We start from the raw sequence: 26,085 nt of genomic DNA on the forward strand, positions 1-26,085 counted from the left end.
CCACCCCGGCTACGCCGCTGGGGGACACCATCTCCCGAGCGGACGAGCCCAGGAAAGAGTTTGTCCGAGTTGTAAGCTTCCGAACCCTGGTTCCAGGAGTCTGGTGGTTCTCCACCTGTGCTGGCACCGGCCCAGGCCCTTTCGGCCCGTTGAGCTCATGGAGCTTTCTCTTTTCCCCGTAAGGACTAAACTTCAACCGCGAAGAATTAATTCCTGTGCATTTCGCAACTTTCTCCGCGTGTCTGAAAATGCAACCTGGCCTAGGAATGGCATACAGTAAATTCCTCACATGCTAATCAGAGCCTGAGTCTGGACACTTTGGATATTTGAAAATAGAAGTAATGGGTGGGAATGCGTGCTTTGTCACTGGCCATCAGATTTTGGGCAAGTTACCTAAACATCTCTGAGCCTTAATTTCTTCGTAAAATGGGTTTGATGATACTTGCCTCACAGAGTAGTTGTTCAATGGCATGATGATGTTAATGTTACTAATATAGATTGAAGTCTGCCTGGCACTCTGGTAGGTGCTGTATATGGATTATCTCATTAAATCCTTCCTTATGCCAACCCCACGAGGTAGGTACTATTATTTTCTCTATTCTGTAAGTGAGGAACCAGAGGATTAGAGATGTTAAGTAATTTGCCCCGAACCACCCAAGTGGCAAAGCTGGCAACTGGGCCTCTCTGATTCCAAAAACCTAATATCTGAAGCACTGTGACAATTTAACAGAACCAAGTGCTTATGTGGGCCAGGCCTGAACCTTAAAGAAGAGTAGCAGGCGGAGGATAAGATGATAGTTGTGCTTCAGGCATGCACTGAACATTACAAAACAGTATTAGGTAACAGCACGTCTTAACAATGACCAAGGAATTGGTACTATATAGACCAGGGGTTGGAAACTATGACTCTTGGCTGAATCAGGCCAGTTGCCTGCCTTTTTAAGTAAAGTTTTGTTGGCATACAGTCACTCATTTATTTATATATTGTCCTTGGTTGCTTTAGGGCAGCGAAGGCCGAGATGAGTACTTAGAGTGCCGACCATTTGGCTAGCAACACCTAAAATATTTACTAACTGGCTCTTTGTAGAAAATGTTTGCTGATCCTTGATACAAATCATGTTTTCTCATCACTATGTTAGAAATCAGGTGTTAAAAAGAAACCTACATCTCTAATTCATGGACTACTTAAGGAAATACAAGAGCAAGTAGAAAATATTTAGAACTGAATGATAAAACATATCAAGACTTTCAGGCTATAGCTAAAGCAGTTTATAAAGGAAAGTAGGGAAGTCTGAATATAAATGAAGTGGGTAAACTTGGGAAAGAAAGAAATAATAAACAGTAATTAAAGAAACAAGTCAAAGTGTCATAGAGGGGGTTAACAAGATTATCCTTTTTTCTCATGTAACACCTGTTTGTGGGGGAGATTAATGAGAGTTCCTTTAAGAGAAAAAAAATTTTTTTTTTTTTTTTTTTTTTTTTTTTTTTAGTTGGGTAATAGATCCTTTATTAAGATGGGGAGGGACCAAGTTCTTTTCCTAAGGGATTCTTTAGAAATAAGGTATGATGCCTCTGGAGAGTGTCCCTTGAATGGGTGAAAGAAAAATCTCTCTTGCATGCCAGGTAGGTAGAAGAGACTTTGACAGATGAGAGAGGACATCAGTTAGACAAAGCCACTGAATTTTCTTTAGCACTGTCTGTCCTTTCTCCAAAAGCTGCAAATAATCCCTCATGGTATTTATAGGCTCTATACGTTCTTTTAAAAAAATTGAGGTAAAACAATCCATTTTCTTGTGAGACTATTTTAGATGGCTTTATTTTCATTAAGTAACGTGCAACTCTAAATCAGTGGTTCTCTGCCTCATCGGGAGAGCTTGTTAAAACACTGCTGGGCCTCCTCCCCAGAGTTTCTGATTCAGTAGGTCTGAAGTAGGGCCTGAGAATTAATTGCATTTATAACAAATTCCAGGTGATGCCAATGCCGCTGGTTCTACTTTGAGAACCATTGCTTTAAGACATTAAACGTGAATGCAGAGTGTTACAGAGAAGGAGAAAGAGTGATGGGCTGCCCAGAGGGTCATTTTTCATGTTGTCAGCAAAGTTGCAGTACTGTGTTCCTCCTGGAGGTCCTAGCAGACAATCTGTTTCCTTCTTAGCTTCTAGAGGTTGCATGCATTCCTTGGCTTGTAGCCCCATCCTCCCATTTTCAAAGCCAGCAGCCAAGAATCTTTCAAACTCTTCCTCTCATCCTCTCCTTCTGTTGTCACATTTTTCTCTCCCACCCTCCTGCTTCCCTCTTACAAAGATCGTGGTAACAGTGGGGGCATCTGGATAATCCAGGATAATCTCCCCATCTCAAGATCCTTAATCACATGGGCAAAATCCCTTTACAGTTTACCACCTGTGGTGTGTGTGAACCATTGGGAGTATTTAAAATGATTTTTGGTGGGGCACCTGGGTCACACAGTTGGTTTAGTGGCTAACTCTTGATTTCAGCTCAGTCATCATCTCAGGGTCTTGAGATCAAGCTCTGCTTTGGGCTCTGTGCTCAGCGGGGAGTCTGCTTAAGATTCTCTCTCTCCTCCCTTTGCTTCTCCTGCCACCCCCCCCCCCCCCCGCACGCTCCTGCGCTGGCTCAAATAAAAAAATCTTTATAAACATAAAATGATTTTTTGGTAGTATAAAACGTTTTCTCATTACACTGCTTAAAGGTGAAAAATAGAAGGTTTCACTAGGTGAAATCGTGAAGGATCATTAAAAGGAGAATCGAGAGTGAGTGAGAACATGCTGACCCACCCTCCTGCCCTGGCTCTCAGGGGCGCAGCTTAGTGCTGACCAGGCCTTGACACTAATGCACTGGGGGAACATCCGTCTTGTATTAGTAGTAGTGTTGATTGACTGCCACGGAGAGGTGGGAAGCTATGGTAGTGTTCCAGGGTAGGTCGTGGCATTGGAAGATAAAGCAGCAAGCCAGCTTCCTCACACATTTTTCTGGTACTGAACTGTGGTGCAGTTGCTTCCATTATTTCCTTTGGATTCTTTGAGCCTTGAAGGGCCAGGATGGGGGCACAGGGAACTCTTCCCCTTGTCGTCTATCTACACAGCCCAGGAAAGGATGATGATTCTGGGCCCTTCTGGGCCCTTCTTAGATTAAGTGACGGAAGGCAGAAACCCTGTATTTCGCATTCAGCATTTTATTTTTATCACATCATTTACTTCAGCACTTAGTAGAAATTGTTTGAACGTTTCTGAGTTCTTTCAGTCATAAACCAATATGTAGAGAAGAATTGGCAAAGTAAAAAAATGGATTCTACTTCCTGGTTCATAGGAGAGGTCTTCACATGCTATACCTTGAAGGCCCAGGTCTTCAAGTACCTTTAAGTATCTCTTTGCCTTGGTTTCTTACAGTTCCTGTAGAATCACCAGAATAGGGTCAGGTGGCAGCATCCCTTTCAGACCATTTCCTTGCCCATTTTACTGGCTACAGCTGGTGCTAAGGAAATGGCAGGGTAGAAGAGGGCTAAGAAGAAGGGTAGGGAGTAAGGGAGGAAAGCCTATGAAAGCTTAAACAGCCTAACTCCCCATCCAGCACCTTGGCATTCCCTGTGCCTTGGGCTCACTGGTAATCTGTTTCTGGCATTAGCTGGACTTCAGTATTTCCCCATGTCTAAGTGAGACAAAGGTAGGTAAGCTTCTAGTTTCTGGCCTTTTCCTGAGACAGTTGGGGAAAGAGAGTGATTCAGGCTGTTCGCTGAGGCTGCTACACCTGAGGGACCTTGGCTGTATCTCCTCCTTTGGGCAAACCTTGCAAAAGAAAGAGGCTTGTTCAACAAAGTATGAAAATTAGTCAAAATTCCATGAACACCATTAACCAGTCTTGAGGCATTCTATTAATTACACAGAAGCCTGATGTAAAATACAATGATCTTTAAGAATTCAGGCACGCTTGCTTCCCTCACCTATTAGCTAACACTTAAGTCAGGACAATTATGATTGAAGAGATGCTTGCATTCTGGTATTCTTTTTTTTTTTTTTTTCCTATTAGTGAGATAGGATACTTATAACGTTAAACACCTGACATTTTGGACTAGATGGTTAACTTGGGATGTTGTAGTTATTCGATACAGACCATCCGAATTTAGTGGTTAAAACAATAATGATGTATTTTGCTAATGAATCTGCAGTTTGGCCAGGACACAATGGGAACAGCTCATCTCTGCTCCAGGTGGCATCACGTGGTACTGCTTGAAGCTGGGAATGACTCAGTGGTTGGTTGCTGGAACCATCTGAAAATTCACTCACTACCTGGTAGTTGGTCTGTCAGCTGAGACCTCAGTGGGGTTTTCAGCACTTACATGTGGACTTTCTATGTAGTTTCTTACTTTTTTCACAGCATGGTGGCTGGGTTCCAAGAATAAGTGTCCCTCCATAAGGGCCAGTTGGAAGCATATCCCCTGTCATGACCTAGTCTTGAAAGTGACATAGCATCACTTCCGCTATGTCACCTAGATTCAAGGGCAAGAAAGGTGGACCCCACCTCTGAATGGAAAGAGTGTCTGTGTCACAATGGAAGGGACAGCATGTAGGAAGGGATATGTCATTGTGGTCATTTTGGGAAATTGGGGCTAAGGACTGGGAGACAAGGCTTTTTGGATAAAAGAGGCCAAGAAATCTCTTCAAACAAAAGTCAAATCAAGAGAAGTATTCTTTTGTCCTTAAAAAGTCACCATCACCACCACCACTACCTGGGTTTATATGATGGTGTGTGAGGATGAGACAGAATTAAAGGACACCTGGGGAATTTTTGCAGTTTTGGAGCTTATGCAGTCTTTGGTAAGAACATACCCTGATTTCCATGGTGGAATGTAGGGCACATGCATGCAAAATCCCCCTAAAATGCAGCTTGTCAGCCATTGCTGTGTTCATTCCATATCTATTGCTGCACAAAAAATTACTCCAAAACACAGCAGCTGAAAACTAAAATCACATTTTATCTTACAAACCTTTGGAGGGTCAGGGTTCTAGGAGGAGCAGCTTAGCAGGGTGGTTCTGGCTCATAGTGTTTCAGGAAGTGCAGTCAAAACGTCAGCCAGGGGTCCAGTCATCTGAAGGCGGGTCTGTGCCTAAGTTGGTTCACTCACATGGCTGTTGGCAAGAGGCCTCAGTTTCTCTCCACATGGACCTTTCCATGGAGCTTTTTGGCTCAAGAACATGGCAACTTCTTCCAGAGTAATCAGGGAGAGGCTGTGGCCACAGTACCTTCTGTGACCCAGTCTGGGAAGTCATAGGTGTCACTTCTGCCACATTCCATTTGCTAGAAATAAGTTAACCAAGTATAGCCCATGCTCAAAGGGAGGGGAATTAGGCTCGATCTTGTAAAGGGAGGAATAGCAAAGGATTTTTCGAAACCACCACAACCTGTTTGAAGGCAAACTCTAAACCTTTTAACTGGACAATTTCTGGAAAGAGAAAGAGATTGTAATATTATGATGATCATAAAACACCAGTGGTACAAATAAGGTGATGTTGGTGCAGGAATATATGGACTGATTTATGGAACAGAGTAAGTGCCCAAGAAATAGAACTTGACAGAAATGTGTATTTACTATGTGATAAAGATGATAATTCAATGGATAAAGGAAACATGATTTGGAAATTATACTGAAGCAATTGGTTATTTTGAGGTAAAAAATAAAGCCTTATAGCACAGCATACAACACAATAAATTCCAGAATGATAAATAAGTTCCATGTGAAATTTTAAACATAAAGCAACAAGAACAAAATATGGATGAATATTTGTATGATTTCATGATAAATGTTTCAGAATTTATTTACTATAAAGATGGAAAAATCACAAAGCAAAAATTTGAATACTGAATTCTATAACATACACACGTATATATACGAATAGTGTATATAATGTAATATATGCATAAAATAAGCTTTCAAAATATTTTCCACACATAGGGAAAGTATTGACAAAGTACAAAGACTTAAAAATAGATCTTAAAATTCTTTAAGCATCTTAGAAAAACCCACAAAGATTTTTAAATAGCTATAAAATATATAAAAAGGTCAAATTAAGTAATAAATGTAAACAAGATTAATAGTTGCCATTGTAAAACCATCAAATTGACAAATAAAAAAGGAAGAACTAAAGAAAGGAAAAAAAGGAAGAAAGAGAAGGAAGAAGGGAGAGAGTGAAGGAGGGAAGAATGGAAGGAAGGAGGAAAGGAAGGAAGCCAGCCCAGTGTTGACCATGAAATTATAAGGCAGGGGCGCCTGGGTGGCACAGCGGTTAAGCGTCTGCCTTCGGCTCAGGGCGTGATCCCAGCATTATGGGATCGAGCCCCCACATCAGGCTCCTCTGCTATGAGCCTGCTTCTTCCTCTCCCACTCCCCCTGCTTGTGTTCCCTCTCTCGCTGGCTGTCTCTATCTCTGTCAAATAAATAAATAAAATCTTTAAAAAAAAAAAGAAATTATAAGGCAAATACTTTTGTAAATAGTTGTGAGAGTGNCTCGCTGGCTGTCTCTATCTCTGTCAAATAAATAAATAAAATCTTTAAAAAAAAAAAGAAATTATAAGGCAAATACTTTTGTAAATAGTTGTGAGAGTGTAAATTTGTAGTCTCCAGGAATGCAATTTGGCAATGTATGTGTAAATAGGGGTTTAAAATATTTTAACCCTTGGGAAGTAATTAGAGTTAACACACAGTGAATCGTATTTAAAGATGTTTATCACAGTGATACTTGTAATAGTGAAAGATTGGTAGCCATTTAAATGCCAATAAGGATAAATGGAAATGTTTTGACAACCATTGTTTTAGGAGGCTACTCAGCAAGGTAGATATTTATATTACAAGTTAGAGAATGCAGCAGGGTACCAAAGCTCAAAATATAATATGCAAATATTGTCTAAGGTTTATTTTAATTGGTGGGGTTAGAAATGATTTTTAACTTTTTTCTGTCTACTTTTATGTTTCCCAATTTTTCTAAAATCAATGTGTATTATATTTAAAAATGGGAAAATGTTATTTTAATTTTATTTTAAAGATTTTATTTATTTGAGAGAGAGAGAGAGAGAGCACGAGAGAGGGGAGGGTCAGAGGGAGAAGCAGACTCTTCGCTGAGCAGGGATCCCAACGTAGGACTCGTTCCTACAACTCCGGGATCACGATCTGAGCCAAAGGCAGTTGCTTAACCAACCGAGCCACCCAGGTGCCCCCAAAAATGTTATTTTAAAAGTAGAACCATAACAAGACAGATTGGCAAGAGCAGAAAAAAGAAGTTCTCATACCAGTTCTGCCAAATAACCTGGACCCTTCTTGAAACTTCCCATTCTGAATGGGGTGAAGATATTGTTTATAATTTTGAAGCATCGCCAATTACACTTTCAAAATAACAATACATTCCAGATATTTATTACATTCCAGATATAATTTTTTATAACTTTCAACAGTAATGGGTCTGAGAATAAACATTTCCCAAGACTCAGTCAATAGAAAGGAGAAAAATAAGGCTTTATGAGTGGAAACTTGAAGAATTATTAGTGCTCTTAGAAGGAACCTCTTGTAGTTATTCTATGAGTATTTGTGGAATGTTAACAGCAAATCTCAGTATATAGCCTTGTGGGGAGATAACAAATAAATAAGAATGTCCTTTGATGTCACTTGAAGGAATTCATCAATTCAGTAAACAGGTATTGATTATCTGCTTTAGCTGTTTTAGGCGTTGGGGATTTATCAGTGAACAAAACAAACAAAATACCTGCCCATCAAGAATTTACTCTCTCTTATTTTAAATGTTAATATCTAACTTTCAGGAGCTTGCCCTATAGTTGGGAGCTAGAAATAGAAACTGGGGCCTGAAGAAGTAATGAATCAATTCCCCCGAGTTTATCATTTTCCAAAGAATTATTTTGTGCCGTTTACATGAGTCCAGAAACTCCCACATTTCCTAGTGCAGCAAATGTCTTTTCATGACCTTCTTTAGTGTATCTTTCAGCTTCTTGTTCCTCATACTGTAAATCAAGGGGTTTAAGACAGGGGTGACAAAAGTGTAAACAACAGACACCACACGACCCATTTCTGGGTCGTAGCTAGAGCTGGGGCGTAAATAGATAAGGCTGCAGCAGCCATACTGGAGGAGAACCACGGTTAGATGAGAAGAGCAGGTGGAGAAGGCCTTGTGCCGCCCCTCTGCAGAGCGGATCTTCAAAATGGCGGCCACGATGAAGATGTATGAGATGGAGATCAGGGAAAAGGGAATGGTAAGGATGATGACACTGACAGTGAAGATCATGGCTTCTTGCATTCGAGTATCTCCACAGGCCAACCGCAGGATGGGGAGCACATCACAGTAGAAGTGAGTAATTCTGTTGTGGCCACAAAATGGCAGGTGGAAAATCAGAGCTGTTAGTTGTAAGGCTAGAATGAAACCAAGGACCAGGGCTCCCATAGCCAGCTGGGCACACAGCTGGGCACACAGGGTGTAACGCAGGGGATCCCGAATAGCTACAAACCGATCATAAGCCATGATCCCCAAGAGGATACAGTCAGCACTGCCCAGAAAGACAAAGAAGAACATCTGTGTGCCACAGCCTGTGAAAGAGATGGGTATTCTCCCCATGGTCAGGAGGTTGACCAAAGCAAGAGGGGCAACAGTGGAAGAGTAAAAGATCTCCAGGACTGCCAGATTGGCCAGAAAGAAATACATGGGAGTGTGGAGTGATCGCTCTGCCCAGTCAGTGAGGAAGATTGTGGCATTCCCAATAAGACTGCCAATATACATTAGCAGGAAAGCCGCAAAAATAAGTATTTGTATCTCCAGAATGGGTGAAAATGGGTGAAAGTGGAACTGGATGTCTACGGTTTGGTTTTCATCCCCCATAAAAGTGGCACATCAAGTTTTCTAGGACAAAAGAAAAATTATGTTAGGAAAAAAAGTGCTTTGAGCTTTGGGATGAAGGTGATGATACTGTGTTAGCACCCATAGCTTTAATAATCTTGAAGATGAGTTTATACCGGGCAGATCACTCTCTGTTCTTGCTTGTGTTTGCCAGCTCACATTTTTAAGAGAGTTGGCTCAGGTTAACTATAAAGCCTGTCACTTTGAGTAAGAGCCAAGTTGATTTGCCCCATGTGGCAATTGAGCTCAGGACTTTGACTTCACTTTTGTTTTTCAACAACCAGTTGAACTAATAACCCCTGAACCTCTAAAAATACACATTGCCTAGCAATAATAGACTGGCTATCAATATGATCTTGAGTGCAAGTCCTATAATATACGTTACGATCATATTATCCCATATAAAGGATGCTCCATTGTTCTTTGAAGGGTTATCTTCCTAGACAGGAAAAGAGGTCAGCTTGGGCCAATGCAGCAGCATTGAGCATGATGGCTCCATTACTGGTTTGTGATTGCAGAAAAAACTCTGAGCCTTCTAGTATATTGGCCCTTAATTGTAGGCACCCCAAACCTTTCCCAAACTTTCTTTGTGTTTTTAACGAAGAGTCAAGAGAAGTACAGTAGTTTTAGAAACAGCATCAATATAGACATCTAGCTTTGGGAAGTTTATAAAAATTCTTCCCCCATGACAATTGGACAATGCCCACATTCTTGCATATGGTGGAGAAAGTATCAAGTATGATATCTCGTACACCTTTCTAAAACAGACAGTTTTTTCCTTTTATTCCATTTTTTTGCGATAATTTGTTTTATGTATGTCTTATTTATCATAAATATATGATCTTTTGCAGGATAAGAACTGAATCCTCCCCCTCTACTGCCTAGTATGGTGACCAGTAAATGTTTGTTGAATAAATAAATAAATGAATAAGTTTTTCACAGCCTGGGTAGATTTGCATTTAGGCAGAGCACATAGTCTTGTAAAGTGTGACTTAAGGATTCAATGAAGGAAAACATTCCTCTTACAAGCTGGGTACAGCTTAGTTCCTTTGTGTTTAGAAAACATTGTCACTGAAAATTTGCCCATAATCTTATTAGTACTTATGAGTTTGACTTCAAATAATTTAGTGCTCAAATCTCAGACTGTTTTCCTGTATGAGGGAAATAATCCTCTCTCTCCATTTCCCTGAATCTCTGTTTGAAGATTAGACTGATGTGCATTTCTGGTCTGGGCATTGCCCTGCTCTGCGCCTCACCACTGAAAGGGACCAAGCACCAAATGTAGATTTTTCTCTAGACCATTGGGAGTAGATTGGGCTAGAATAGACTTTCAAAAGGAGACCAGAGCATTTAAGACAGCCAGGGCCTTGTTTCAGTCGTTTTGTAGTTACTGTCACACCCATAAACACACCCTCTACCCAATAGTCATCCCATAGGAGGTCATCCAAACTCCCATGGTTTTTGTTCATTACTGCTTGGGTCTGGGTTGGGCTCATCCTACCAGGAAGGAAGGCTAGACATTTACCAAAGGGATAGGAGTTGAAGGGTCTTGTAAAGACTCTCATTCATAAAAATTTTTTTTCCTGGTAAAATGAAAAATTTATCCAGCTAAAAAGAACATGTGAGCTAAGATGCATGGGGGGTGGGAGTGTAAATGAAGACGGTCAGTTATTTTATCTGTCATTTTATCTGTCAGTAGCACCTTACCTGATCTGATTTGCCAGAATCAACTCAACTTCTCTTTCAGGCCCTGGAAAGGGGAAACATTTTATTGTTTTATTTTATTTAAAAAAATTTTTTTTAAGTAGCCTCTATGCCCAGCATGGAGCCTAACACAGGGGTTGAACTCACAACCCTGAGATCAAGACCTGAGCTGAGATCAAGAATTGACTCTTAACCGACTGAGCCACCCAGGCACCCTGCAAGGGGGAATGTTTCCGAGCACTGTGCATATGGGAGGAAAAAGTGACATAATCTCATAGAAACCTTGAGGAACAACTAGATGTCTTATAGCAACTTAGGGACAATTTGTTATAGACCACTCTATGCTTTTTAAATGTATTTATGTTTCACTATCTCATTTAATTGCCTTAAAATGTTCAGCAGATAGGAAGGTAGCTATTAAGACCTCCATCTTGAGGCTGAGGTACAGAGAGGGTAATTAACTGACCCATTATCCTTCAGTGATTTAGACGTGGAAGAGAGGCTAGCATTTAGATCTCCTTGTACTTATCAATGATTACATAAATCTTACCTTGATTCTTGTTGCAGGACCGTGAACCAGCTGTGATCTTGTCACTGACAATCCCAGTGAGCTCAGAACAAACCAGCAAATGGCTTTTCTCGGGGTAAGGCTCTTACATATATAGGAGAATGACCTTAGCGATGCTAGAGGAAAAGATAAAAGAGAATTCTGTTCAGAACTTCTAGCTAATTCCATGAATCTACAAGGTTTATATGGTTGGGGCTACTCTAAAAATACTAATTCAAATAAAAACTTGATGAAACTTGGCTTAGCCTCTAAGGAGGTTATATTATCTCAGAATTAAAGCTGTGCTTACAGGCACCCAAAGCATCAATCTCTGGTTCCTAAAAACACATCATACTGATTGGTCTGCAGAATTGGCAGTAAAGCCTAGCAGAGTTAAGAATTTGAAGTACCGGAGTTGAGAAGCCCTTGGGACCATCATCTGTCTCTGCTATTTACCACCTGTGTGACCTTGAAAAGTTTCTTTCTGTGCACTTCACTTTCTTCATCTTCAAAATGCAAATAGTATCAACATCTATCCCATAAAGTTGTTGTAAAGATTAAATGAGAGAATGACTATAAAGTGATTTGTACAGTGTCTGGTGGTATTGTCATTCCAGGCTAGCCACTGCCGAAATTGATTTTTGAAAGGCTGTACTAATGGCCTGTGTGAGTCTTGCCATAGACACCATGTTCTTACTCTGATAAAATACTATACAAAATCTTTGGTGATCATGTTTTCCTGTTTTTAGTTCTCTATGTACAATTACATGTCTTCCTGCATCTGATTTACCTCCACAGGACAAAGTATAAGCATGTTGATGCGGCATTGTTATTACTCCATTCTGAACCAGGACAATCAAGTCCCATGAGGGAATCCGGTGACTATAAAGGTATTTCCAATTCCGTCCGAATTTTCCAGTGTAAATCTTGACCTTTCTGAATTTTAATAACTATAATTGATGACTTAGGCTATTTACGTTATATTTTGTCTTACTTCGCATTCTCCAGGAAGGAGGGGCTCATGGCCCTCATATCTCATGCATACCGTTGTACACCCAGCACCTATCATTGTACCAGAATACAGGAGGCAATATAAGACTGAATGCATGCATGAATGAATGATTTCTTGCTTGTCTATACGAGGGAAAGGGAGAACATATAGCATTGTCTGGATAGTTTAATGTTCTTGTAAGGAGTAGTTCAATGTAGGGTCTTATTGCAATCCTCATAAGAGATGAAAAATAGTAGGGAAGTTATCCAGAATATTATGAATCTTGGAGCTGGAGCCAAAAGAATTTCTTCCTGATTCCTTAGGACCACACAGATTTGTGTTAAATAATGGGATGTTAAGGCATTAGCCTATTTACTCATGAAATGGTCATTGCCATTCTTGTGACTGGATGCATAGTTTCTCAGGTCTGTTTCTTTTGAGTTGTCAGATGTCTTTCTGCTCTGAACCCAAACTGGAAATTGTTCAATGCACAATAAAACTGTTTTGATCCCCTTCGTCTGCCTTTGCTTGGACTAAATCATGAGAACAAGAACCCATGATAAATGCCAGGTCTGTAAGTCACTGATTACCTGGAAAGAAAGTCAAAACATCGATCAAAATTTTCCCGGTGCAGCCAGTCTTCCACACTTTTACAGATGTTACAAAGGCCAAAGACAGAGACAGAATATTTATTATTCTAAAGGATAATTAGAATCCTCTTATTATCAAGAATTCTGGTGGTATATCTCCTTTGCTATAATCTTCAGAGTTGGCTCTTAAGCACATAGGTGAGGAGTCTGATGCCCTACAAAGCAGCTGGGAGAGATGCTGGAATTGGCTGAGAACTTACCTTCCTCTGGAAGGAGTTACTATCTTCAAATCCAAGTGTTATTTCTAAAGATTTCCCTCAATCCTCAAGCCTTTACAACTTCTGCAGGGACCTTTGGGACCAACCTCCCCTGGGTGTCCCCAGATCCCTGTCCACACACAAGTGCCGCGTCGTGGCACAGACCTTGTCATGGCTCCTCCTTCCCAGAAGCCACACTCACCTTCAGTGATTTCTGTCAAGCACAGTGTCTCTTCAGCAATCTTGCATCTTGCTGTGTCTTGGTTCAAGTGAGGCATTTATCCCTTGGAGCCTGGTGTCTTAGGAGAGTTTCACAATCCACCAGTCAAGTTTCATCTCCAACAGTGATTTATAGCCCTTAGAAATTCAAAGCAAGGAAAACAAACAACCTTTATCATCCATTGTTTAGTAGCTTTTAAAGAATTGACTTATATTTCATTGGTCATTTGCCTTGATCAAGTCATCTCCTTTCTCAATGGTTTTAAAAATAGTTCTGGGGTGTTATTTTCCATGATAGTGTCATTAAGCCAAAAAACAACCATCAGAATAGTCTTTCTTCTGGAATAAGATCACTGGTGTCATTTTCATAAAAAAAAAAAGATAATAAAGAATATACCTAATCACCTAGTAAAGGGCTGAGAAATTGAATCAGACATCTGATTATTATTATTTTGTATTGAAGCATAATTAACAATGGGATATTAGTTTCCCGTGTACGACATATCGATTCGACATTCTATACATACTCAGTGCTCACTGCCCTAAGTGTAGCCACCATTTGTCGCCATGCAACATTATTATGGTATTATTGACTATATTCCCTTTGCTGCACTTTTTATCTCTGGAACACTTGATTATCTTGAAGCAAGCCCCTTGATATTTTGTAGGATGAAGGCAAAATTTTGGATTAACAGCATATTTCATTGCTGTTCATATATTCCGAAGTTGTGTAGACATATCTTTAAGTTATGTCTTTAAGCTTCTTGAATCATTATTATTTCTTCTCTCAGAAATTGGTTTGGTATCACTACCACCATAGGGGAATATCTTATTTTTAAGAGACTTAGAAATGTTCTTTATTAAAGAAGGGTGTACTCCTGAAACTAATAATACACTATAGATTAACTAACCTGAGTTCAAATAAAAAAAAAGGGAGAGGAGTGTTGGAGAAAAAGAGATGAACAAATTTTTATGGATTTAGAAACATATTAATTTAAAAATAATGTAAAATATGTGTAAAATGTGCACATATTATAATATGTAATGTTTCCTAAGTGCTTTTGCATTGCTCTTTTATTCTCACACTATCTCGTTAGGTCGAAATGATCATTCCCATTTTACAGATTGGTCGATAGAAGCTCATCCAGGCTACGTAATGGATAGTATTCGAGCCAGGGCTGAAATTCAGATTTCATAACCTAAAGTCCTTTTTCGTTTATTATAGTAAGCTGGCTTTAGTCTGTATTATTGTGGCTGTAGTAATTGTTACTACTTGTTGTTAATTAAGCTTTTTGGTTTAATTTAATTAAAACTTTCTAGTAACCTTTTCTCTTTCCACCCTTTGTCTTTTTGAGTCTATATTTCTCTTGATCATTTAACCTTTAGAAGAGGATCATTTTCATGGTCACTTGGCTTATAAAGCTGCTTTTAGGTAGAAGAAAGTGCTTCTTTTTCAAGTTAAAATGTTAAGCTCAGCGCATTATTTGTTTTTCATTCACAATTAGGACACAACGTGTATAAAGTATACAGATCAAATTACTGAACTTAAATAATAGAAAAATTGAATTTTTAACTACAATAAATCGTACTGGATATAATAATTTTTTATTTTTTCTTTAATTTTTGTTTTTAATTGAAGTGCAGTTGACATATATTAGTTTCAGGTGTACAACAGGATTCAATAGTTGTATATCTTACAAAATGTTCATCACGAAAAGTGTAGTCACCACCTGTCACCATACAAAGTTATTGCAATATTATTGACTGTGTTTCCTATGTTGTACTTTTTATCCCTGTGACTTATTTATTTTATAACTGGAAGTATGTACCTCTTAGTCCCCTTGACCTGTTTCGTTCATCCCCCTACTTCCACTCTCCTCTGGCCACCACCAGTTTATTCTCTGTATTTATGAGTCTCTTTCTCTTTTGTTGTTGTTTGTTTGTTCCTTTGTCTTGTTTTTTAGATTCTACATATAAGTGAAATCATATGGAATTTGTCTTAGTAATTTCTTACAAAATATTTATACCTCTTGCTTCCATGGAAACAAACTTTTTCTGAGTATTTCAACGCTTACCAGTTCTAGTATCTCTGGTTTATAGAAGCCATCACTAGGTTTGACAGTCATCTTTCTTATGCCATTGTAGACCTTAAGTTTTTAATAAATATTGTATTTTGGAAGCTATGTTCTCCACTAGAACTGATATTGGCAAGTTTAAAAACGGGAGTTAAAAAATCCTGAGACCTAGATAGTATTTGAAAATGTGCCTAGTAAATTATTACTGTAAATATATTGCACTATTAAAACAGGAATCTCATACTAGAGCTTAGAAAACTATTTAAGATTTTCAATTCTGCGATACACTGAGTTCATATTAATGACACATTCCTTATTGCGCTCATTCAATTTCAAGGTAAAGTTTGACATATGACTACAGTAGCTCACTTTCTTCATAATTCTTTAAATTACACATGTCCAGTCAGATACAGAAAAGACCACAAAATTCTCTTAGGAGTATAAACCTTTCTTTGAAAGGTAATATTGTTGTTTTTAATAGAGAAAAACAATAAATTGCTTTGAAATTGATGAGCTGATTGTAAGATTCACAATTCATAGTTGAAATGCATGTTGCTCCTGGCTTTTGGTTTTGTTTTTTTTTTCCCTTTAATTTTCTGGGTAGGAGAAGTTGCCATCATGTTCAGAGATTCTGAAAAATTTACTTGGAATCAATATATATTGTGGTTACTTTTTTTTTTTTGAAACAATTTATTGGTCTTTTTCATTGCTTCCAAGGGCATTATGTACAATGAATTTTGGTGCCTGCATTATATTGCTTAAAATATTAATTTACATAAAATATTATGCCAAATTATAACTTGGAAAAGTGAATTTAAAAGTAGATATTTTCTAAAGTATGTCTTTGGCTTGCATTCTAGAAACTATATCCTTATTTATATCGTCAGCAATTTTCTGAAGAGTATTGTATACTGTGTTTTTAGAGGCATGACAGCAAACTCAATTTTTCTATTATATATTTGACAATAGCTCCAAATTTATTTGGTAAATATGTCTTAAATTTGTTCTAGCGTTTTGTTGGGATTGAAAAATCATTGTATATCTCTTGGATGATATAAAAGTTCACTGGCATCAAAAGTGAATTTTGCTACTTTGTTCACAATAGAATGGTCTAGAATGTTTTAGAGGATCTTATGTTTCAACCTATTATGTATTCCATACAAATTTGTAACACTGTCATATGTCTCATCCGCTCAAATTATTTGTATCTGGATTAAGCTCTTTTTGGCAGACAAAAAAAAACAACTAATGTCCACTTAATGCATACAGCACAGTATCTGTTATATTGTAGGTCCTCACATAATATCTCTGAATTGCCCAAATATGAAATCTCTCCATATTGTGATTTATTATATATTAAAATTGTTCATGTTATTTTTCTGCTCTGTAGCCCACTGTTACATTACTGTTTAAAAGCCAAATCCTACCTACCATTCAAGACCTTCTCTATAAATTTTTTTCTTCTTAAATTCCATTGGTTTTTCAGCAGAATTTCAATTTTACTCTGTATTTTAATCAGGCCATTTCCTAAATAGGTTCTATACTTTCCCACCTACATGTTTTTGCTCATCTCACTGCCATTATACTAGACATATCCTAGGGTCACTTGCCATCAAACTCCAACCTATCCTAAAATTCTTATTTAAAGAGGTATTTTCTCCATAAAGTCTATCCTAATAGTGTATTTAGGAATAGGATTTTTAAACTTTTGTAGTTCTTTACATAAACCTTGTTTCTGTTATCTTATAGGTAATTGTGTACTTAAAAATTATTAGACTACATATCTGATTAAGGGCAAAAACAACAGTGAATTTATTTTTTAAAAATTCTACACATGTAGTTACTCAGTAGATAATTTGTTAAATCAATCTTCTTGGCCACATAAATAATGAGACAGCCAAGAAGACTTGGTGATATGAGAAGAACTACTTTAGACTGGAAAGCTGTGCTCATTCATGGGACTCACAGTAGATTTTTGTTCAACAAATATTTATTTTGAGTGTCCTCTTTGTGCCAGAAGATGTACTAGTATTTAAAGTGAGCAACTGACCTGAGAGGAGGAGACAATAAACAGGAACCCACAGGAACTGTCCCCCAAAGGTGCAGAACTTCAGAACAGAATGCGGACTGCTCTTGGTGAGACAAGAGATTTTATCTTTTTTTTTTCTTAAGATTTTATTTATTTTTCAGAGAGGGAGAGAGCATGAGTGGGGACAGTGGGAGAGGGAGAAGCCTGCTCCCCGCTGAGCAGGGAGCCCAATGATGTAGGGGCTCCATCCAGGACCCTTGGATCATGACCCAAGTCAAAGGCAGTTGGTTAAGACTGAGCCACCCGGATACCTCAAGACAAGAGATTTTAAAAGAAACTTCACGGGAAAATGGCATCACTTAATGAGAGCCTAAGAGACAATAGGAAAAGGTCGGGAGACTAGGTATAGACACTGTAGAAGAGACCAAGATGAACGTGTCACATTGTAGTAACGATTGGAACAACTTAAGAATCAGATAGTAAATATGTTTTAGGCAAGTTGAACAAATCAGGGTTAAGAATTGGACTTCCTGGAGCCCAGAGCCATTGAAGCTTTCAGTAGGACAGAAAAGTTTAGGTTAATATAGAATTGCCAAAAGCCGTAAAGAATGCAAACTATGTTCTTCTCTAGGAGACCAGGAACCAGGGACCAGTGCTGTCGCAGAACTTAGGTGGAGGACGAATGAGACCATAATGGGTGATCATGGGGCTCATCTCTAAGCCAAAATAAGAAGCATTTTTAAGGGGGGGGGCAGCGACTAAGATGATCTCCAGGTATAAGAGTCCCACCAATCCTGATATATCTCATGATAGAAAAGAAACTTTGTGTAATGTCTGCTTTTCAACTTTAAATGGAGATTAAAAAAAGCAACTGAACTTGGATATTTCACAAGTGTATCTACCAACTTAACCTGTGGTTTGAGTTAACGTACCATAAAATAAGCAACATAAATTATAAAACCTCTATCCTTTCCATTTTAACTTTAAGAACAGGAAACTTGAAGATACAGAGACCTTCAAAGGGACCAAAAAAAAAGCTCTATTTTATGAAATCCCAGAATGTAAAACAAAACCCAGCAAGAAGAAATTATAGAGAGATAGCTTTTTGTTCTATAAAAAAAAAAAAAGAAATACCTTCATTGTTTCTGGTTTGGGGTAAAATGAAGTAGGCATCATCTACCTTGTCCCTCCCACTGAATGCAGCTAAAAAACTTGGACAGAAAGCAAGGAGCAGCTATTTGAGGATAAGCAAATAGTAACAGGTAGTTTGGGAAAGAAGGCCAGATTGGGAGGACAGCTGAACTGGTGGTTGGTTTGCCCTTTTTGTTCCCTCTCCTGCGTCCCCTGGCCTGGACTCAGGGCAGCCTGAAACCCAGAAGTGTACATTGGCTTGGATAGACAGGGCTCCAAGAGGAACCATCTAGTTCAGACTAGAAGAGTGAGAAAGGGATCTCCTGCTGGTGACAATGACAGCAGTGGGACCCACATGCACCTAAAACTCAGGGGGGGAAGGTACCTTTCTCTTCAGTCAAAGAACTTGTCTCTGGAAGAGAAGGTGAACCCAAGTGGATTTTTTTTTTCTCTCCCGTCTTCCTGCTATTTGGACTCAGACCTGGGTGCAGTCAGAGTAGGTAAATAAAGCCTCAGCCTTCTGACCAAGCAGGAGAACCCAGGGAACTGGAAAGTACCAGGGAGATTTTACAGAAGGAGGAGCTCTGGAAAGTGACCTGATAAAGTTGTTTATGAATTCCTGGGCTCAGCCCTGAGTCACAAACGGGTGGAAAGGATTCCAAACAGCACACTAGAGACTTTGAGGACTTAGATGGAACTAAGAGATAAACCACCTTCCAGGTTCCAGACTGGCCACTGGGTAGAACAGGTGTAGAACATATGTGAATGTCACATTAAAGGCTTTGAAAATGGAACTGACATGGAAGTCACAACATAGAGGGGAGGGGGTGGGGGTCAAAGAATTTCCAACACTTTGAATCTAATAACCAGAGAAATTACTGAGACTGGTGTTGATAGTAACCCTGCCAGCTCTGGTCTCAGGAAGAGAATGAGGATGGGGAACAGATGGTAAAGATTTGGGGATTGCCATCAAATGTTGATCCCTTCCCAACTGGACTACCTTCTAGAGCAGTGGATCTTTTTTTTTTTTTAATAATTTTTTATTATGTTACGTTAGTCACTGTACAGTACATCCTTAGTTTTTGATGTAGTGGATCTTAAGCTGTATTATGTATCAGAATCACATGGGAGGCTTGTTAAAACTCAGATCCCTGGACCCCACCTTCTCCTACTAGTGATTCAGTAGACCTGGGGTGGGGCCTGAGCATTTGCATTTGTAACGGGTTCACGGGTGATGCAGAAGCTCCCGGTCCTGGGACCTGCACTGTGAGGGTCACTGTCGTAAAATCGCATTGCGAGTGCATATCATTAATTGGAATAATTGAGAAGCTAGCCAGGATCCTCTGTGACTTAGCCTTTTTGTCTAGCAGTTATGTGTTAGATGTTACACACACACACACACACACACACACACACACACACACACACACACCCCTTGGCCCCCAACCCTAACTCTAACCTTTTCCCACTTCCCTTTCTTTTTCTTCATTTCCTTCTCCCCCACCCCCTCATCCTCCCTCCTCATTCTTTTTTCTTCTCCTTCTCTAGAAACTACTGTATTAGCTCTTGAAAAAAAAATGTGTGTGTGTGTGTGATTTTCCTGACCTCCAGGGACAACAAGAACTGCTTCTCTTTACTGGTTTTCCCTCTCTCTTCCTCCTTCCCTTTCTTCTCCTCCCTCTCTCCCTACTTTTACTCCCTCCTTGTTTTGGATACGATAACAAAACATACTTGGAATTTTCATCAGAACAATGAGAATTCTCATCAGAGTAATGACTCAGTAGAAGCCCCAGAATTTTTCCTCCAGTAATTATTCACAAGTTGTTGCAACATGGGATACTGGATTCCATTGTTCATAGATACCGTAATGCCTTTTGGCTCATTTAGGAGTTGGCCACCTATTCCTGAGTTTTCCAGGTGAATAATGGATCTACAGATGGGATTCAGTGGTTCATTTACAATTTTTGTAAACTGAACATACAGGATATATACATAAAGAGAGATCAATCTCTAGAAAATCAGACTAAAAATTCTTTGTATTTGCATTGGAGCCCACCACCTCAACACTGGGTGGTCCTTCTGTACTATTTTGGCCTTTGGTCTTTGGGGCAGAAAGAAAAGAACCTGAGAAAGATAACAGAAGAACTAGTTTTACCAAGCCCTACAAAGAATAGGAAAGAATCTTTTTGAATGTCAAGAAAGAAAACAAAAACTATACTTACAATGTTTCTGAAATCAAGAAATGAAGAATGAGTTTGTTTTAATTCTTTTCATAATTTTCCTTTTTAGAAGAGTATCCACCAATAAAACTGTTCAGCCTACCTCTTTAAACAGCATCCTAACATTGTACCTGAATTTAATGACCAGAAGAAGTGGAGAAGCTTTATGTAAAAAAACAATGTTTATTGTATGTATTATTATAAACTGGAAATATCTAAAATGTCCAGTTTTGGGGAATGATTTGACTCTCTGTATTAATCGCAATTGCTGCATAAATGTCATATAACAAAAAAATCCCAAACCTAGTGACTTGTATTTCTTTAATTATTTTCTTGGTGGGTGGGGGGATGGGGTAACCATGTGATGGGTATTGAGGGAGGGCACACGTGGTGATGAGCACAGAGTGTTACATGCAACTAATGAATCATTGAACATGACATCAAAAACTAATGATATGCTGTATGCTGGCAATTGAACGTAATAAAAATGTGATTTTCTTATATTTTACTTTTTTATACAGGTGATTTAATGTCAGCTGGGGCAGCTCTGATTCATGTTACAGGCTGGCTACGCTTGGATCCAGGCTTTAGATCATGTTGAGGTCTGCTGCACAGGTCTTGTTTTGGGATTGACGGGTCAGCTGCTTTGGTGGCATGCCTTCCTCATTGTGATACACGAAGGTAAGGGGATTAGTCAAACTAATGAAGCATGTCTGAAACCTGTGTGCCATCCTGCCCACTAGTATTCCATTGGTCAGAGAGAGTCACATGCCCAATGTCAACGGAAGCAGCCTTTACTCTGCCACTGCAGGGTTACATGGCAGAGGGAGTGAGGAAAGAATTGAAAACAACAGCCTAAATCTACCACATTTTCCCAGTCACATGATGAGAGGTTTTTCTTCTTTAAAAAACCTTGTTATTATGGATAATGTCAAAAATATTAAAGCAGCTAGAAGAGTACAGTGAACCCCCATGTACCCATTACTTAGCTTCACCAGTTATCAACGCCTGGCTACCTTTCTTTCATTTATATTTCCATTCACTCCCTTGAGTGGATTATTTAATCTCCTGGATATCACACACTTTAGGATCTATCTCTGAGATAATTTTAAAAAATTTTAAAGATTTTATTTATTTATTTGAGAGAGAGAGAGCATGTACATGCACGAGAGAGAGAGAGAGCGCGCGCGCTCGCTAGCATGAGCAAGGGGAGGGGCAGAGGGAGAGGGAGAAGCAGACTCCCCACTGAGCAGGGAGCCTGCCCACAGCAATGATGCGATGATGGGGGCTCAATCTGAGGACCTTGAGATCATGACCTAAGCTGAAGGCAGACCCTTAACCAACTGAGCCACCCAGGTGCCCCTGAGATGCTTTTAAAAAAAGCATAGCCACAATCTCTTGAACAAATAATTTCTTAAGAATATGATAGAAATAAAATTCTATAAGAGCACAGGCAGGAATTTCTCTGACATTGGCTATAGTAATATTTTTCTAGATATGTCTCCTAAGGCAAGGGAAACAAAAGCAAAAAGAAACTATTGAGACCACATCAAAATAAAAACTTCTGCACAGCAAAGGAAACAATTAACAAACCAAAAAGACAACCTACTGAATGGGAGAATATATTTGCAAATAGCATCTCCCATAAGGAGTTAGTGTCCAAAATATATGAAGAACTTATATACAACTCAACACCAAAAACAACAATCCAATTAAAAATGGGCAGAAGATATGAACAGACATTTCTCCGAAGAAGACATACAGATGGCCAACAGACACATGAAAAGATGTTCAATGTCAGTTATCATCAAGGAAATGCAAACCAAAGCCACCATGAGGTGCCACCATGAGGTATCACCTCATGTCTGTCAGAATAGCTAAAATAAAAAACACAAGAAATGAGTGTTGGCGAGAATATGGAGATAAAGGAACCCTTGTGCATTATTGGTGGGAATGCAAACTGGTACAGCCACTGTGGGAAACAGTATGGAGGTTCCTCAAAAAATTAAAAATAGAATTCCACAACTGGGTATTTACCCAAAGAATGTGAAAACACTAATTCGAAAAGATACAAGCATCCTTATGTTTATTGCAGCATTATTTACAATGGCCAAATTATGGAAGCAGCCCAAGTGTCCTTCAGTAGGTGAATGGATGAAGAAGATGTGATATATATATGTATACATACACAATGGAATATTACTCAGCCATAAAAAAGAATGAAATCTTGCCATTGCAACAATGTAGATGGATCTAGAACGTATAATGCTAAGTATAAATAAGAAAGTCAGAGAAAGGCAAATACCATATGATTTCACTTGTATGTGGAATTTAAGAAACAAAGTTTCATGAACACAGAAAAAAAGACAAAAACAGTCTTAGATAAAAAAAAAGAACATGGTAGAATCTTAGTTATCAAAAACTGTGTCTATAAAAGATTTGTAATGACATAGGAAATGAATATAACTTTTAGTGAAAAAAGATAATGTGTAATTGCAAGTATGTTAAAAATATGCTGTACAGGAGATCGAATGGAAATTTAACAAAATGTTAAAAGCTGGGAATAAAGTTGTTTTTCAGTGCTGGGAATAAAGTTGTTTTTCAAAGAACATTTTATTTTTATCTGTTTAAATACTTTAATAATTATGGATTACTTTTTTAATGAAAATAATGTCAAACTTAAATTTAAACATGAATTTAGGTTGCTGGGCAAGTCAGGTTACTTATTTGGATATGCAGTCTTCCCTGATAGTCCTATTATTGGTTTACAGAAAAGGAAGCATAAAAAAATTAGAGTAGCTAGCATACTTGCCATTAGAAGACCTTTGGCAAATCACTCAAACCTTGGTGTATTCTTCACTATACAATAATATACATATATAATATATTATATATAATATAATGATAAACTAGGAACATTTTGATCTTGAGGATCAAGTACATGTGAGGACATTCTGTAAATGGAAATTTGCTGTACAGTTGAAAAATATTATTATTTCTGAGACCAAATTCCTAGCTAGAACCTGAAGGTTGATAACCATAATATCATGTTCTAGACAGCAGGCTGTGGGAAATTGTCATGTTCTTTAGTTTCTTGAGGTCAGTTGGAAAGAGCACTGGGCTGATAACCAGCTTGGCCTGGGTTCTAGGTCTGGCGTTGCCCCTTACTGGCCTGGTCACCTTCTGAGAGTCCTTCCTACTTTTTTTTGGGTTGTTGTTGTTGCAAAAATTAGGAAGCTGTGTTAGATGATCTCTAAGGGCCCTCTGTATATCACAAATAATTGTTGGCAAAATGACTAATGCACAATTTTGGAACTGGAAAATAATTTTTCAGAGAAGGCATAACGCCAGCATTTGCTTGCCGTCATTAGATTGATTTGTTTACTGTCTCTCTAGGTTGATATTCTGCACTGTGTGCAGATTTGGTGAGAGGAAATGGACCAATTAAAATGTGGAAGCCAAGTTTTCATAAAGCAGATGACAGAGTAGATCATGGGTTTGATATTTAGAGCCATGCAGTATATGCAAACAGATCATTTTGGGAACTCTTATGCTGCCTTCCATGTGAGCTGGACTTAATCAAACCATTTAAGTTGAAGTTTTGCTTTTGTCCCTTCGTAGCTAGGTGACCTTGGGCAAATGCCTTAGCTATCTTGATGCTCCATTTCTCAATCTCACAAACGGGTATTATAATGTCAGCTTAATAGAGATTCTATTAAAAGGATAAAAATGGTAATATTCTTGGAACAGCTTTATATATGAAAAAGTTCTGTATATAGCGAAGTCTCTATTTGATGTTCAAAAGGGTAAGTCATCTGGAAGTGTAGCATTGTCTGTTTTCATTCATCTTAATGAAGGAAGCTGGTAAAGGGAATAATCAAAGCCCATAGGTATTAAGAAAGTAGGTAACAAAAGAAATAATTAGTTTCAAAACCTGGACAAGAACCAGAAATGAAAGTTGGGAGTTTTGAATGTTGACACTGGAGCAAGAGATTTGTCAGGAGACCAGGGCTTCAGCTCAATAATTATCTGCTCCCCAGATTCATTACCCTGGGCCTTATTAAATGAAGTTAGGACCTTTAGGGATATATATGTGGGCATGATATAATAATTCTCAAATGACACTGTGTGACCTTAAGGCATAATCATCAGACTCAAGAATAAAGTTGAATTTGTTTAAATTAACTCTAGCGAAGAGAACTCAGATAATAACTATAAACAAGGACGCCACACACATCCAAATAAAGGGTACCAAGTCCAAGTACTGGGGTCAGTAGTTGAGAGGTAGTTCCTTGTTTCATGCATTGGCACAACTCATTTTTAAGACTGCACTATTTTATATTCTTATTCCTCTTTCTCATGTCTTACAGAGCCATGATTGATTATTGTATCTTATTTTATTCCTCAGGTTCTTGATACCTTGAAAAAATAAATATACTGTCTTTCCTAATGATAAAATAAACAATGCTTTTAGCCCCTCACGGAAGTCCAAATGTCAGCCTCGCTCTCTCTCTCTCTGGTGCTCCTCTTCAATTCTTACCCTAAGAAACTCTAGCTCATCTCCTCCCATGCTCCAGTACCACAACTGTGAAGGCTTGGTCGGTTATCCCAGGCTTCAATCCACCCCCCACCCCATAGCCCTCACAGCACTTTATTCATATTTTACTCTTAGCCTTTGTTGCAGCAAATCGTGGTGGTTTGTTGACATGATTGTTACCCTCTCTAGACTGTGAGCTACTTAGAGAGAAGAGCATGACTTTTCCATCTTTAGGTCTCAGGACCTCAACTAATATCTGATGTTGGGTATGGGTTGAAGTTAGAAGAAAGATGGGAGGCGCTCAGGGCCTGAATTGTTGATCTAATTTTTGATGCACACCTCTTCTCTGACTTGGTTGTATGTTTAAAAGACCAAGCCAAGGGGTGCCTGGGTGGCTCAGTCAGTTAAGCATTTGTCTTTGGCTCAGGTCATGGTCTTCAGGTTCTGGGATTGGCTCCGCGTCGGGCTCCTAGCTCAGTGGGGATTCTGCTTCTCCCTCTCCCTCTGTCTCTCCCCCCTGCTCATGTTCGCTGTCTCTGTCTCAAAGGAATAAATAAAATCTTAAAAAAAAAAAAGACCAAGCCAAGAAAAGGAAGTCTTGTGATGATTCATTTCTTCTGTTTGCTTGCTTTCTATCTCCCCCATTGCTCCATTCCTTCATTACTTCATCTTTCTTCTCTTCTTATCTGTAATAAGTAAAAATATTCACAGTCTAAAAAATAAAGCAATGAATTATAACCTATTCATGATTATATGTTGGTATAAATATGTAACAAAAATTTAAATGAGGGAGCATAGACAAATCTCCCATACAATATAATTTCAAATAATTTATGTAGATATTACCCCCTCACTTGGGGGAACATGACTCCCTAC

General features: G+C 38.7%; 2 protein-coding genes across 9 annotated transcripts in view; one reads left to right on the forward strand and one right to left on the reverse strand.

The window, feature by feature from the left end:
* Positions 1 to 26,085, forward strand: part of LOC105242248 (olfactory receptor 10V1) — a 79,820-nt gene that overhangs the window by 432 nt on the left and 53,303 nt on the right. For 7 of the 8 annotated variants that reach the window (XM_034645805.1, XM_034645802.1, XM_019810360.2 and 4 more), the window contains exons 2-4: positions 11,182 to 11,258; positions 11,960 to 12,051; positions 21,194 to 21,353. The gene's annotated coding sequence lies outside the window, so the exon portion shown is untranslated. Of the gene's footprint in view, positions 1 to 11,181; positions 11,259 to 11,959; positions 12,052 to 17,310; positions 17,430 to 20,742; positions 21,354 to 26,085 lie in introns of all 8 variants that reach the window. The other variant, XM_034645800.1, reaches the window with a different exon arrangement.
* LOC100483548 (olfactory receptor 10V1) lies at positions 7,960 to 8,892 on the reverse strand. Its single transcript, XM_002929662.4, has one exon. The coding sequence runs from the start codon at positions 8,890 to 8,892 to the stop codon at positions 7,960 to 7,962; it is 933 nt and encodes a 310-aa protein (XP_002929708.1).

The sequence above is a fragment of the Ailuropoda melanoleuca genome, chromosome 16, assembly GCF_002007445.2.
Source record: "Ailuropoda melanoleuca isolate Jingjing chromosome 16, ASM200744v2, whole genome shotgun sequence".
NCBI classification, from domain to species: Eukaryota; Metazoa; Chordata; class Mammalia; order Carnivora; family Ursidae; genus Ailuropoda; species Ailuropoda melanoleuca.